The sequence below is a fragment of the Tauraco erythrolophus genome, chromosome 28, assembly GCF_009769465.1.
Source record: "Tauraco erythrolophus isolate bTauEry1 chromosome 28, bTauEry1.pri, whole genome shotgun sequence".
Classification (NCBI taxonomy): Eukaryota; Metazoa; Chordata; class Aves; order Musophagiformes; family Musophagidae; genus Tauraco; species Tauraco erythrolophus.
The window spans coordinates 2343400-2356497 of NC_141492.1; the positions used below are offsets into that span (position 1 = coordinate 2343400).

At 57.0% G+C, this 13098-nt stretch overlaps 2 protein-coding genes across 2 annotated transcripts; one reads left to right on the forward strand and one right to left on the reverse strand.

Annotated features, from left to right (window-relative positions):
- Window positions 1-450: 450 nt before the first annotated feature.
- Window positions 451-8201, reverse strand: PRAM1 (PML-RARA regulated adaptor molecule 1). Its single transcript, XM_086627865.1, has 10 exons — window positions 8180-8201; window positions 5809-6490; window positions 3978-4050; window positions 3425-3534; window positions 3060-3114; window positions 2660-2753; window positions 2235-2397; window positions 1573-1606; window positions 980-1014; window positions 451-489 (listed from the first exon to the last, which is right to left on the reverse strand). Exons 1-10 carry the CDS (start codon window positions 8180-8182, stop codon window positions 485-487), a joined length of 1254 nt encoding a protein of 417 aa, XP_086483991.1. The 5' UTR covers window positions 8183-8201; the 3' UTR covers window positions 451-484.
- Window positions 8202-9741: 1540 nt separating this feature from the next.
- POLE4 (DNA polymerase epsilon 4, accessory subunit) lies at window positions 9742-11984 on the forward strand. The gene is made up of 4 exons (XM_086627814.1): window positions 9742-9960; window positions 10890-10974; window positions 11272-11313; window positions 11628-11984. The coding sequence occupies exons 1-4, from the start codon at window positions 9742-9744 to the stop codon at window positions 11639-11641; spliced, it is 360 nt and encodes a 119-aa protein (XP_086483940.1). The 3' UTR covers window positions 11642-11984.
- Window positions 11985-13098: the final 1114 nt, after the last annotated feature.

Below are 13098 nucleotides of genomic sequence, written 5' to 3' on the forward strand. Positions count from 1 at the left end.
TATGTCCAGTTTGACTCTGGCTCGGGCCAGGAATCTCACCAGGGCAGGAGAGCAGTGCAGAAGGCAGCTGAAAGACTGGGCAGGGGGGACATAGCGCTGAGGATGCTCTGGGAATGGGCAAGTACTAAAACCTCTCTGAATTAAAACCTCTCTGGCCCAGATTTTAAACCCCTCACCCAAAAATAAGACACAAAACCCTCTCAGACCGTTGCCATGTTTTACATAGACAAAACAAAGCCACAGAGGAGACTTGAGGATCAATTTGAACCCCCTGTGCTTGTGGGACAGGATTCTTGCAGCCCTGCAGCACGTGGAACGGCCGCGCTGCTGTTTCTGCAGGGAAGCGGTGGCTTTTGCAGCCCATCTCCGAGGAAGCAGAGCTCCTTCCAAGGCAGGAGCATGGCATATAGTGCTCTTCGTGTTTCAGCTCTTGGGAAGGTCTCTGTTGGTGCTGTCTTGTGCCTTTGGCTTTAGCGTGGATCACTCAACCTGCCAGGCAGAATGAGATAAAATATTTGCTCATCGGCACAGCTAAAATATAGTTCTCTCTATTCAACTCCATCTTCAGAGCTGTCTGCGAGTTGGGGGGTGGAGTTTGCGTGCTGGGAGTGAGCAGTTGCCTGGGAAAGGGCATCCCGAGTTGTCTGAGGGATCAGGGACATCTCAAAGGACATCAAAGGGTCCCTGGGGCTGGCAGCAAGTGGAGGGAGCAAGCTGAGAGGGGAAAGGGTGTGGGGACATCCAGATGATAGGGAATGGAGGAGCATGAGGGACCCGTGGGCAACTGAGAGAAAGGAAAGGATGTCCCAGAGGGAGAGGAGTCACAGAGAGGGAGGGGAGAGAGGGAAGGTGGGAAATGGCAAGGGGGTAGGAGGGAAAGCCCTGGTGCTGGCGTGGGGATTGCTGCTGCCTACTCGTGCCAGGGAGCAGCACCCAGCACTTGGCAAAGGGGTAGGGCAGCGGTTCCCTCTGCACCTACCGTAAATCTCAACGTCATCATAGATGTCAGTGTCCCTGCAAGGAAGAAGACAGGGTGCTGTGAGCAGTGTGGTCTCCCGTGTCCCCACCGCCTCTCGGCTCCTGCTGCCCTGTCTGTCCTGTCTCTCCTGACATGTCTACAGGCTCTGGAGTCCCTCCACACAGCCCCGTTCGCCTCCTCCCAGCCTCACACTTGTTTTGCAGAGATGGGATCCTCCATTGTGGGGTGACCACAGCTCTGGCCCCTCTGCGGCCCCATCCCAGGCTGCTGGGAGCCGCAGACCCAGTTGCACAGAGTGGTAGCACTGGGCTGTCCTGCTGTGCCACCAGCAGCATCTGAGCAGTGTCTGGGGCAGGTCCTACAGCTTGGAGAGGGCTCACAGTGCCCCAGGAAGTTGCTCCCAGTGCCAGAACCTCTCCTGACTCCAGAAACAGCAGATTCCACGCCCAGGGTAACCAGCCGGTGTTACGCTTATGGTCACTGCCTGGGTTGGATGGGTTTGAGTTGGCACTCAGCGGCGGTGCCAGGCACTCCCTGGGCAATTGGTACAGCTCATGGGGTGGGGAGGAAGGGGCTGAGGATGAGGTACTCACAGGTGTAGCATCACGGCCCGGGGCACGTAGCCATCTGCAACAGAGCAAGAAAAAGCATGTCAGGTTGTGCCAGGAGCCAGGTTCGGGCAGGGTCTCACCCCAGCACCTGCCCCTGCCCAGGACAGGCAGGGTTTAGCCATGCCTCACATCCCCAGGGAGTGCTGGGGGCAAGGAGGAGCCCAGCTCTGGGAAGCCAAGCTGGACCCTTGGGAGGAACCTGCTCGGGGCAGTGCAGGGACTGAGCTGCCAGGCTGGGTGGCAGCTGCCTGGGAAGGGCCTGATCCCCATCTCTGCCTGGGGGATCTGCAGCCCCTTTCGCCTGAGCATCCTTTGGTGCAAACACGGCTTGTGGAGTCCGAGCCTACGGCAGAGCCCGGCGTGCTGGGCTGGTGGCCAAGAGACTCTGGGAACTGCGAAGGCTTTTAGCAGAGGGAGACGACCAGCCCAGCTACGAGCAGAAATGCTGATGCTGAGCGAGAGAAGAGCAGGACGTTGGTGCAAAGCGGGAACATTTGAGACCTGGGGTACACGTCAGTTCTGTCTCACAGCAAGGGGATGTCTCCTGCTGTCTACCGGGGGGTGTGTGCGTGAAGAAACCAGTCTCAAAACTGGGTGTGCTGTGATCCCTGCTGCGGGCAGAGCCTCAGCCACCACAGACTTACACCTCCTCTGGCTGTTTCGGCAGAGGATTTGCTCCCGATTCGTAAACTGAATGACATCCAGAATTTCTCCCCGTCTCAGCGGCAGGTTCTTTCCTCCACCCCTCTTCTCTGTTGCTGCGGGGTCGACCATCATCTGAGTCAGGACGTTGATGCTTCCTTCGAACTGAAACACAAACGGCAGCGCCGCAGCTCGGCAGCCGCCCCGGGGGCGCGTGAGCAGCAGTTCTGAGCGCTCTTCCTTCTTGGAAAAAGCAGATCCCTCTGCAGGCAAATGGTCTGTGGGACTGGTCTGGTCTGGGGATGTTTTAGTGGGGAACAGGGCGGGTGTGACCTGGGAGCCCAGCTCCTCTCTGCCATTGCATTGTGCCCTTCCTGGGAAGTGATGGGGAGCTTAGAGGGATAAGCAATCACTCATTGCTGCTCACCTTGAACTTCTTCTGAAACTCCCTGTCTGCCTTCTCTTCCTTCTTGCATTCCTTGAGTGTCATTGGCTTCATCTTCCGGGAGACCTGGGCTTCTCTGCAGTCATTGCGAGTCATGGGAAAGCTCGGGTGACCCCACGCTCTGCTCCCTTCCTTCCCCGTCTCCCACCCCAGGTGCTGCCCCATCGCATTTCCCTGCGCCAGCTCCCCCCCAGCACCCAAAGGTGCCTCCCTCTAGGGCTGCTGGGGCTCTTGTGTTGAGTTTAAACCTGCCGCTTGTGCTCTGCCCAGTGGGTGTTTCTATCACAAGCCCAGCAGAGACCATTAAAGCACCAGCTTTGTCAGAGCAGCGAGGAGCCCAGGCCAGTTTGGGTCCCTTAGGAAGAGTAAAAACCCCCGTTACCTCTGTGCAGCTGCCAGCAAGGTAACCCTGCTAGAGGCTCGACCAGCATCTCCACCTGTAAAACCAAACCCCGCAGAGGTGCTGCTGTGAAGCTGCTCTCGGGTGTAGACAGCTGCTGAGACAGGACAGGAGGCTGAAACAGCAGCAAGAGCTGTCTCCTCCTGGGGCCAAACCCTGAGTTTGCCCCCTGAGGGCAGGGGGGATCAGGGTTTCCCATGCCCGCTCACAAGGCAGTAGAGAAACCCGTCGCCCTGCGGTGCACGGGAGCAATGGGCTCCGCTGCTGCCCACGGCTCGTCGGGGCCTCAAGGCTCTCTGAGCCGCAGCGCTCGCCCCAACCATCATCCCAGCCCCTCCTGTACCCACCTCCAGGACGGGGATACGCTGGCAGCCGGGACGGGGAGGGCAGTGGAAAGCCTTGGCCTCTCCGGAGCAGCCCAATGGGTTCTACGTCATCGTATACCTCATCTTCATCCCTGTGACGAGGGAGATGGCGATTAGGAAGCCCTGTTGCAGCAGCAGCACTGGGGGCCAAGGGCAGGATCGGGGCTGCCAGGAGGAGGGTGGGCAACAGGCAGTTGTGCTGCCCGTGGGTTGACCCTGGGTCTGGGGCAGAGTGGGACAGCAGCTCCGTGCCACGCACCAGCAGCTCCTCACGAGGCTCAGCACCACGGCACGGCAGCCTGGGTGCAGGGGAGGGGCAGCGGGTGCAATGGCAGCAGCCAGAGCCGTGTCGTAATGCAGCCCGTGAAGGACGGTGCTTTGCACCACACGAGCTGCCTGCACTGGGTGCTGCTGTCCCACGCTGGGCTCCAGGAGCAGGCAGAAGAACCCAAGGACCTTCTTGCTGCTCCCTCTCATGCCCTTCCCACTGGGTCAGGGCAGCCAGCTAGAATAAAAGTACCACCTCAGTCCTTACCCTGTTCTACTTGGAGCATCCTGCGGTGGGAACCGTGCCGGGGCTGACGCAACGTGGCCTGGTTTCAGGTAACCTATGGTAAAAAAAGAGGAACAGGAGGGAGCAGCGAGGGATTATTTCACATTTCCTCTTTCATTCTGTCACCCAACCGGAGGGTCAGAGGGTGCCCTGGGCTAGATTTAGAGGGATGTGGGGAGATAAAGCTGACTGCACATCTGGATCCAGCAAGGTGTTTTTACTCCATGGCCCATTTGCAGCTTTTCTTTCCTCCCAGCACACTGGGGCATGGCTCATTGGGAGCTCACTGGGGACCTTTAATGTATATTTTCCCATTCTTACATCCCTTATGTTACTTTCTCCCTGGACCAGTGATGAAAGGGGAGGGGGAGAGGTCTAAATGGGTTTTTTGAATGGGTTTTTTGGTTTCCCTGCCCATGGCAGGGGGTTGGAACTAAATGATCTTTCAGGTCCATTCCAACCCAAACCATTCTATGATTCCATGAATGGGGTGAAGACTCTGAACTCCAGTTCTGTACCGGTCAGGGCACGCCCTGGATATCTCCATGTGCTCAGGAACATCATCAGCCAGAATACGTTGCTGTGCCCTGTACGATCCCCAGCATACCTACATCCCTGCTAAGATCCTGTTATTTTTATCACCGGCCTCGTAGCTGTCACCAGCCTGGTCAACCAGACCAACCAACAACTGGCAGAAAGATCCGTGGTACGACATCGCCGCTCTCCTAGGTTATTGTCCCAAATAACACACAATCCTATACCAGGCCCTAAAAATCAGAAGATTGCCATAAAAATTAACAAAAATAACCAAATCAGGGTGAGGGTGTAATTCTAAATGTCCAAACTTGCCTCAGTACCCATGAGACAAAGAAATACTTGAAAACTGCAGGTTTGTAGGACGTGGCGAGCCAGCACCATGGTGGTGGCAGCTCCCTCACGCAGACGATGTTGCAGGCAACATGCTGCCAGCTTCAGAGAGCCTCTGCCCCTTGGCCAAAGGGTATGTAAGTGCTTCTTACCCATGGGATGGAGACCAGCTCTGCTGCTCACCAGTCAGCCTTGTCTGCTCTTACAGCCACACAAGGATGGACTGGTTGGAAAGGACCTCTGGAGCGTCATCCAACCTCCTGCTCAGAGCAGGGCTGGCCTCAGAACAAGAGCAGGTTTTAGGGCCTCATCCAGGTGACAACTGAACATCTCCAAGGGTGGAGATGCCCATCTCTCTAGTGCGTGCCACAGGGCTGCACCACTCACAGGAAGGAGCTTTCCTAATATCTAACTGGAATTCCCCCTACTACAGCTCATGCCCATTGCCTCCAGTCTTGCTCCTGGGCACCTCTGGGAAGAGTCTGGCTCCATCTTCTCCTCCTGTTAGGTAGCTGTGGGCAGTGAGAGGATCTCCTCTCCGCATGGCCTCCTCCTGGCCACACAAACCTGGGTGTCAGCCTCTCTTTCCCCACATGCTCCAGCCCCCAACCATCTTAGTGCCCTGCACTGGCCTCGCTCCAGTTTGTCTCAGCATCCCTCATGTTACTGCAGCCCCACTCCCTACCAGCACCCAGAGCCTGACACCTCTCCCCAGCCAGGGACAGGGCACTTAGTCCCCTTCGTTTCTTCACCTGCTGTCCTTCTCCCTCATTCCTTCCTGCATGCTATGCCTGTAAAAGCCCCGTTGGCATTACCAGCCCCCACCTCTCCATCAGCCCCTCCCAATATTTCCATTTCCCAGGAGCTCCAGACTCTAACTGGGGAGATTTTCCTTCCTGAACGAGCGGCATCCTTCTCTGGGGGGTTTGCAGGTGCCTGGCCATACCCAGCTGAGCGCTCCTTGGTGGTTCTGTGGCAGGACGGACGGACAGCCGAGGACGTGCGGCCGCAGCAAACTTCTCCAGATCCACGACAGGAGGGCGCCTGGGCTTGGCCGGCCTCGCTCCCAGCGCCCTGACGTGTGGCAAAGGCTTCCTCCGAGGCAGAGCTGGGTGCCCTGTCCCAAAGGGGCTTCCCGCAGCGTCCAGGGAGGCTGCAAGAGCTGTGCCTTTGGCAGGAGCCGCTGGAGCACCCTTGTCTTTGGCAAGTGGCCGTGTCTGCTGGGCTGGGTTCCTCTGGGGAGGACTGGAGGTGGCTCCCACCTCCTTGCGGTCTCCTCCTCCTGCCTTTGCAGGGGCTGGGGGGAAGCCGGCGTCTTGAGCAGTCCCCTTCAGTCTCACCATCGGTCCTGGGGTCTCACAGACGGGACGAGGAGACAAATGCTGTCCTGCACTCTGGCCTTTACCGTGAGATGGAGAAGCCCTGCTGAAGTCCACTCTGGTGGTCCGGGGGGGCTCAGGAGGTGGCTCGCCTGTGGAGCCCGGCGCAGGGGTCTGTCCCGGCTCTAGCACGGGGGATGCTGCATAGCGACTCTCTGGCCAGCCGCCTGCTTTTGGAGGGTCCTTCCTGTTCCCTTGGAGCTTTGCCCGTAGGTGCCTCACCACAGACTCCTTCCCCTCCAGATGTGTCTGTGACCATTAAGAAAAGCTCCAGTTAAAACATCGTGGAGGAAAACGAGTCAAAGAGCCCCCCAGGGAATGCAGTTATTTCTCCAGCATAACCTGATGCTAAGCCTCTTCCATGAAATGTGGTCTTTGCTCAAAGTGGTCCTGGAGCGTGCCTGAGAAAACCACACTGGGCTGCACCAGATTGGGAACAGGTCCCACCACCCTGAGGGCATCCAGGAGGTGTTTCATGGAGTCTTTTGGTCTGATCCAGCCTTTGTCCACTCCCAGGGACCATCAAAACAGAGGGATGGGGTGGGGAATTATACCCTCATATACCCTATGAGGGCAGAATTTGAGATCTAGAGGTTGCCCAGGGCTTGGATGGGAGCAACCTGCCTTGCCCTGGTCCTGGTTCCCATGAAGTCTATGGTGAACCTAGGGCAGTCGGGCAGGAGTTGGTGGGGGAGACTGCACAGAGCCATCAGCATCACCCCCAGAAGAAAACCCAGGATGGTGCTGCCAATACTCATCTTGCCAAAGCCTGCGCGTGGAAAAAAAGGCCAAGAGGCAGCAGATCTGTCCTACTTTTCTGACCAGACCATTTCCTGTGCTGCTCATACTGTGCACACGTGAACTGGGACACGCTGCCCACAGCACAGAGCTGGCCCCAGCTTCCTGAATGACCAAAAAGCACCTTTTTATGAAGCCTCCAGAGAAAAGCTGCCAGGGGTCTGGATGACTTCTGGAAGGAGAGTGCCAGGTTCAAGATGCAGCACAAAGCTCATGTGGGATGGGGTTACATTTTTCCTGAGCTCTTCAGATGGACCTTATGTCAGGGATTATCTTGCCTTCCCCATCTTTCTCCCACTCCCATGTCCCCAGACCACAGTGTCCCTTCGCACTGGAGCTGGCTGCCGTAGGCTTTGATTTTGAAGTTCTCCCCCCTCTGATTTCACTTTGGGTTTGCGCTTGCGTCAATTTTTTTCTTTCGCAACAGAAGGGCTAGAAAGCCAAGAAGCCAGCACAATATTTTTAGACATAAGTGCTCAAACGTATATGTGCCTAAATAAGTGCGAGTCCTCCGTGCGTCCCCAAGCCGTCCCCCCGATTTCCCTGGGAAACGCTGCGAACGCAGCACTCTGAGCGCAGCCTGTGGTGAAGCGGCACAAATTCGCTGTTTCCTGCACAGCAGCCACTGGGGCTTTCACCCAAACGAGTGAAAAAAAGCACAACTTTTCCAGATTCCCAATCGTGCCGCTGGGATTTTTGGCACCTGAATGATTCAGAGGTTTGTAACCATCAATTTTGGAGCTGTTCCATGAGCTGGGACTTCCACAGAGCCCCTGGGTGTACCTGGGGGATCCAGCACCACTGACACCATGATCAATTCCAGCTTTTCCAGTACGTTTTGTACCAGTGGGTGCTCCCCTGGGTGCCGTGGTGGTGTGGCCCCCTCCTCTTTCAAAGATTTTTTTACCCAGCCTAATGTCACCCAGCAAGTCTTGCACTGAGCCCAGGAGCTGATCAGAGACCTTCGAAGCTCTGACCAGCTCAGATGTACAGGAGGATTTTGTCTTCCAGGAGGAGTGAGGGTCTCAGCAGGACCCAGCCCCTCGGAAGGACACCACCAAAGCCCTGCCAAGCAGGAGACACGGCTCCATTCCCCGCGCCCCATCTCCAGGTCCCGTGCAGCCCAGGTCCAGTTCTTACCATTTTCCATCAGTGGACTCTTTCCTGCGTGCTGATGTCCTTTCTAAAGGTCACTGGAGGCATCCAAGCAGAAGGACTTGTGCAAGGTGAGCCTCTCCGAAGTCCCCCTCCCCTGAAACCAGAAGCTCCTTCTTAACGGTTGGCAAGAAGCTGTGTGCAGTGCCAGGAAGTCGTTGTAGCCCGACTGTGAAACAGCATGAGGAGGAGGAGGAAGAGGAGGAGGAGGAGCAGCTGCAGCTCTTGGTGCATCGCTACCTTGGACTCTGCTGCTGTTGGTAAGTTTGAAGCCCACCAACCCCTGCTGCCCATAAGTCTTATCCAGAAAAGACCCTGGAGTTTAGGGAGCGACTCCGGGATGCCAGGGACAGGCTGCCACGAGGGCTGGGAGGGCGGGTTGTGTTCTTGTCTCACAGTGACCGACGTGAACCTGCTGCAGGTCTGGTCTTGAGAGCCCCATGGGACCTGCAGAGGGTGGAGGCAATTTGTGGGGGTCGCACAGCAAAACCAGCGTTGCCCCACACAGCCGAGCTCTGCGGGAGCGTGGGAGGGCTGGGGAGAGGGCTACGGCTTTCCAGCGTATCCAAAACCAGGCGAAATTTGCTCCTTTGAAGAGCTGAGCTCCGCTAGGAAGCAGGGGAAGCGCTCTGCATGGTGCGGTGCCGAGTTGGGCCATCGCGATGTTGAAACGTCCTGGTGTCACCGTTTATTGCTTCAGAGGCAGGAAAGGTCTGAGAGGTTGAGACAAGCCCCATGGCAGGGATCATGGAATGGATTGGGTTGGGAGGGACCTTCAAGACCATCTCGTTCCAACCCCCCTGCCATGGGCAGGGACACCTTCCACTACACCAGGTTGCCCAAAGCCTCATCCAACCTGGTCGTGAACACTGCCAGGGATGGGGCAGCCACAGCTTCTCTGGGCAACCTGCTCCAGTGCCTCACCACCCTCGTTGTAAACAATTTCTTCCATCTTTCTGTCCTCGTTTAGTTTAGCCGTGAGCAGCTGCTGCTGTCCCTGCCCCGGGGTGGCGCGTCCCTCCAGCCCTTTGGGAAGATGTCCCACCAGCAGTGCCCGCGGTGGCTCCCGCCTGCGGATGGTTTTAAGGATGAGACGGTCCGTCGCGGGTGGGGGCATCGCTGAGATGGGCACGTGTTGGCCAAGGGCGGTGGTCCCGGGGGTTCTGTGGAGGGAGGTGGGTGCTGGAGGCGAGACGGAGAGGGGGTGCCAGGAGATCCCACGTCCGACCCGCGAGGAGCCGACATGGGCGGAGAGCCCTGTCTGGGGGGAGGGAGGGGCTGAAGGGCCGTGTTGGGGGGCAAGGGGGGGCCCCGAAGGCCATTTTTGAGGCGGCCGGGGGCGATGGGGAGCTGAAGGGCCATGTTTGGGGGTGAAGGGGGAGGATCAGAGACTCATTTTGAGGTGACGAGGAGCCGAAGGCCGCTGCTGGGGTGGGGAGGGGGGGGCAGCCGCCGCCCGCACCCGCTCCCGCCCGGGCGGAGGCTCCGCACCGGCCCCGCCTCCGCTCCGCCCCGCGGCCCCGCGCAGGCGCGGCCCTGAGCGCGGGATGGCGGCGGCGGGGGCCGTGCCGGGGCCGGGGCCAGTGCCGGTCCCGGTCCCGGGCGCGGAGGCGGCGGGGCCGGGGGAGGAGGCGGCGGGCGCGGGGCCGCCGGGGCCGGCCCGCCTGGCGCGGCTGCCGCTGGCGCGGGTGAAGGCGCTGGTGAAGGCGGACCCGGACGTCAGCCTGGCCAGCCAGGAGGCCGTCTTCGTGCTGGCGCGGGCCACGGTGAGCGCCGGCGGCGCGGGAGGCCCCGCGGGCCGCAGCCCCCTGCGCCGCGCTCGGCGTGGGCGGGACGCGGAGCCGCTCGCTCGGCTTTGGGAGTCTGCTCGGGGCGGGGGGGGGTTTGCTCTGCAGCCGGCGCCGCTGGTCCGCGGGCAGAGCCGTCCCGGGCTCTCCCGGTGGGAAGCGGGACGGTCGCCACTGCTCGGCCCCGCTGGGCACCCGCGTCCCGCTGCCGGGCACCCGCTCCCCGCTGCCGGGCACCCGCGTCCCGCTGCCGGGCACCCGCGTCCCGCTGCCGGGCACCCGCTCCCCGCTGCCGGGCACCCGCTCCCCGCTGCCGGGCACCCGCGTCCCGCTGCCGGGCACCCGCGTCCCGCTGCCGGGCACCCGCTCCCCGCTGCCGGGCACCCGCTCCCCGCTGCCGGGCACCCGCTCCCCGCTGCCGGGCACCCGCTCCCCGCTGCCGGCACCCGCTCCCCGCTGCCGGGCACCCGCTCCCCGCTGCCGGGCACCCGCGTCCCGCTGCCGGGCACCCGCGTCCCGCTGCCGGGCACCCGCTCCCCGCTGCCGAGGAACCCGCTGGGTGGCACGCGAGATCCGTCGTGCCCAATCCAGCCCACCCGCTGAGCGCAGGACCCCTTTCCCCCTTCGGAAGGTGCCCTGGGAGCAGCTGGTGTGGGGCGGGTCTGCCGGACGAGTTCAGAGGAACCGTCTGTCTGTCCAGGGCACACTCAGCCTTCTCACTTGTGGCTTCTTGTCTGCATCGCCGTCCAGCAATTTCAGTTGTTATTTTCAGAGATATTTATTGGAAAGAGGAAACGTTAAAATGGAGATTCTGGTTTCTTCCTGAAGTCTTGTAGGACCTCTCCTCACGATATTCGCTCTTCCCTTTCTCATCCCCTGTGTGAAACTGTCTTGGTTTTGCTTTTCAGGAGTTGTTTGTTGAAACCATAGCCAAAGACGCTTACGTGTATGCTCAGCAAGGAAAAAGGAAAACTCTGCAGAGAAAAGACCTGGGTATGAGAGCGTATTCTGTGCTGTCCTTAGCAAAGAGCTACTAGGATGGGGGATTTTTCCAGCTGTCCAGTGTGATGAAGCAATCGTAGGTGCTTCTCTTTCTTTCGTTGAAATTGGGAGAGAAAAACTTCTCTTCTACCAAATGCTACACTAATAATTTCACGAACCAGCTCCAAAACAAGTAAACCTCTGAAATTGGTGGCTGTACTGTGATGTAATTTCAAATGCTGCTATTTGAAGCAGATGCAAATATGGAGTTGCTTTATCTATGTTAATTGTTTTCAATTTGCTTTGCAGATAATGCCATTGAAGCTATTGATGAATTTGCTTTTTTGGAAGGTGAGTTTCTACTTGTTTTCTACTTGGTTTCAGTATTTTGTGTAATCTTGGGAAAGAAAGAACTTAATCATTTGCAGAGCCCTCTGTTTCTACATCTTTAATAATAGTGTAACTTCTTATGCCCCTCTCTGAGAGGTGAAACACAGATCAAGCAGACCCCGAGATCTGTACATTAACTAGATTGTGTGATTTGCTTAAATTTTAAAAAGTTACTGCATTGTCCTTTGGCAGCTTGTAAACAAGTTTAATTTGTTCATATAACTGCATTTCTGATTCCTGAGACTATTTTTTTTTTTTTTTTTTTTCATTTTTAGGTACTTTGGACTGAGCTGAGCAGAGATGAAGCTCTCTAGAGAAAGAGACTGCAGAGAGCAGGACCCTGGAGAAAGAAATGGATGTGGAAAACAGGATGTTGAGAGTTCGAAAATAGTTCCTAGAATTGAGACACTCAAATGGCAACCGTAATATTTTGTGTAAAGTTTAAGTTGTTGTAAGTTCTTTATTTAAAATGTGTATTTTTCCATAACCGTTTTGTATGTCACTTGGCTGTGCCCTGTTGCCACGGTGCACAGTGCTCTCCGGCTTTGGCCAGGTCACGCGGTGGTCTCTGCCTCTCCTGGTGCTCTGCAACACCACAAAGCTGTGAGTGGAGAGTGGCTCAGCTCGGATGCTCAGGCATGGTGATTTTTTTTTTTTTTTTAATGGAAACATATTTTTCTTTGTATATGTTTGTTTCTTGGCCGAACACAATTAAACTTTTTATTTTGTTCAACAGCTGTCCTGATTTCTTTTCTGTGCTGCTGGGACAAAGGGGGGTGGTGTTCCTGTAGCACTGTGGTTACGGCGTAATTCGGAAAGGATGCCGTCTAGTAGCGTTTTGCTTTTGCCCTGCCGCGTTCCTGCCCCACAGGTTCCTGCTGTGAGCCTGCCCACGTGCACGTGGAGGAGGTGGAGGTGGTAGATGGCTGTCACTGCAGCACCTGCCCTGAGGAATGTCTCCCTCTCCCTGCTCTGAAAACCTTCTTTCCAAACTCTCCCTGAGAGGTCACGGTCAATGTGGGGAAACGCTCTGACCTGACCTACAGTGCAGGTATGGGAACGATGGAGACCTCCCCTCAATCCAGGAAGGGAAGGATGACCCCTTTGGTGCGACCAGCACCAACATCAGAGCGTGATCTAACAACTCTCCGGTCTGCTGCGCAAACCCTCTTTGCCTTAGCAGGGAATGGGATTGTGTTTTGTGCTGTTGGGGTTTGGGTTTTCCTTCCCCATCTGTTGCTGGGCCCTTACAGCACAGGTCTGCAGGTGAAATGGCAATTCTCATGCCCCTGTGCATGGTCTGAGGATGGAAGTGCAACCGCCTCATGTTACAGGGAAGTGTCCTCTAACCAGAGATCGTAGAATCAGAGTAACCCAGGCTGGGAGGGACCTCGGGGGTCTCTGCTCCAACACCTCCGCAAGAAAAGCATCCTGGTGATAAAAGCTCTGCTGAAAACAGACCACTGAACTCCATTTTTTTAGTGGTTGCTTCCTTTCTGACTATCTGAAATGCCCTTTCATCTCAGCACCAGTGAACTGCACTGATGTTTCAAAAATAACTCAGAAATGGAAACCCCAAACTAAATTATTCCAGACAGGGCAAAACCTTCCACTGAGATAAAGCTGAACTGGTTCGTCCTGAACTGGTGTGCTGCCTTTTGAGTTCACATGTAAATTAACCCGAGAGTCACATCAGTGAAGACGAACAGAAGTTTTTATCAGAATGGTAGGTCATGCTGAAATGAT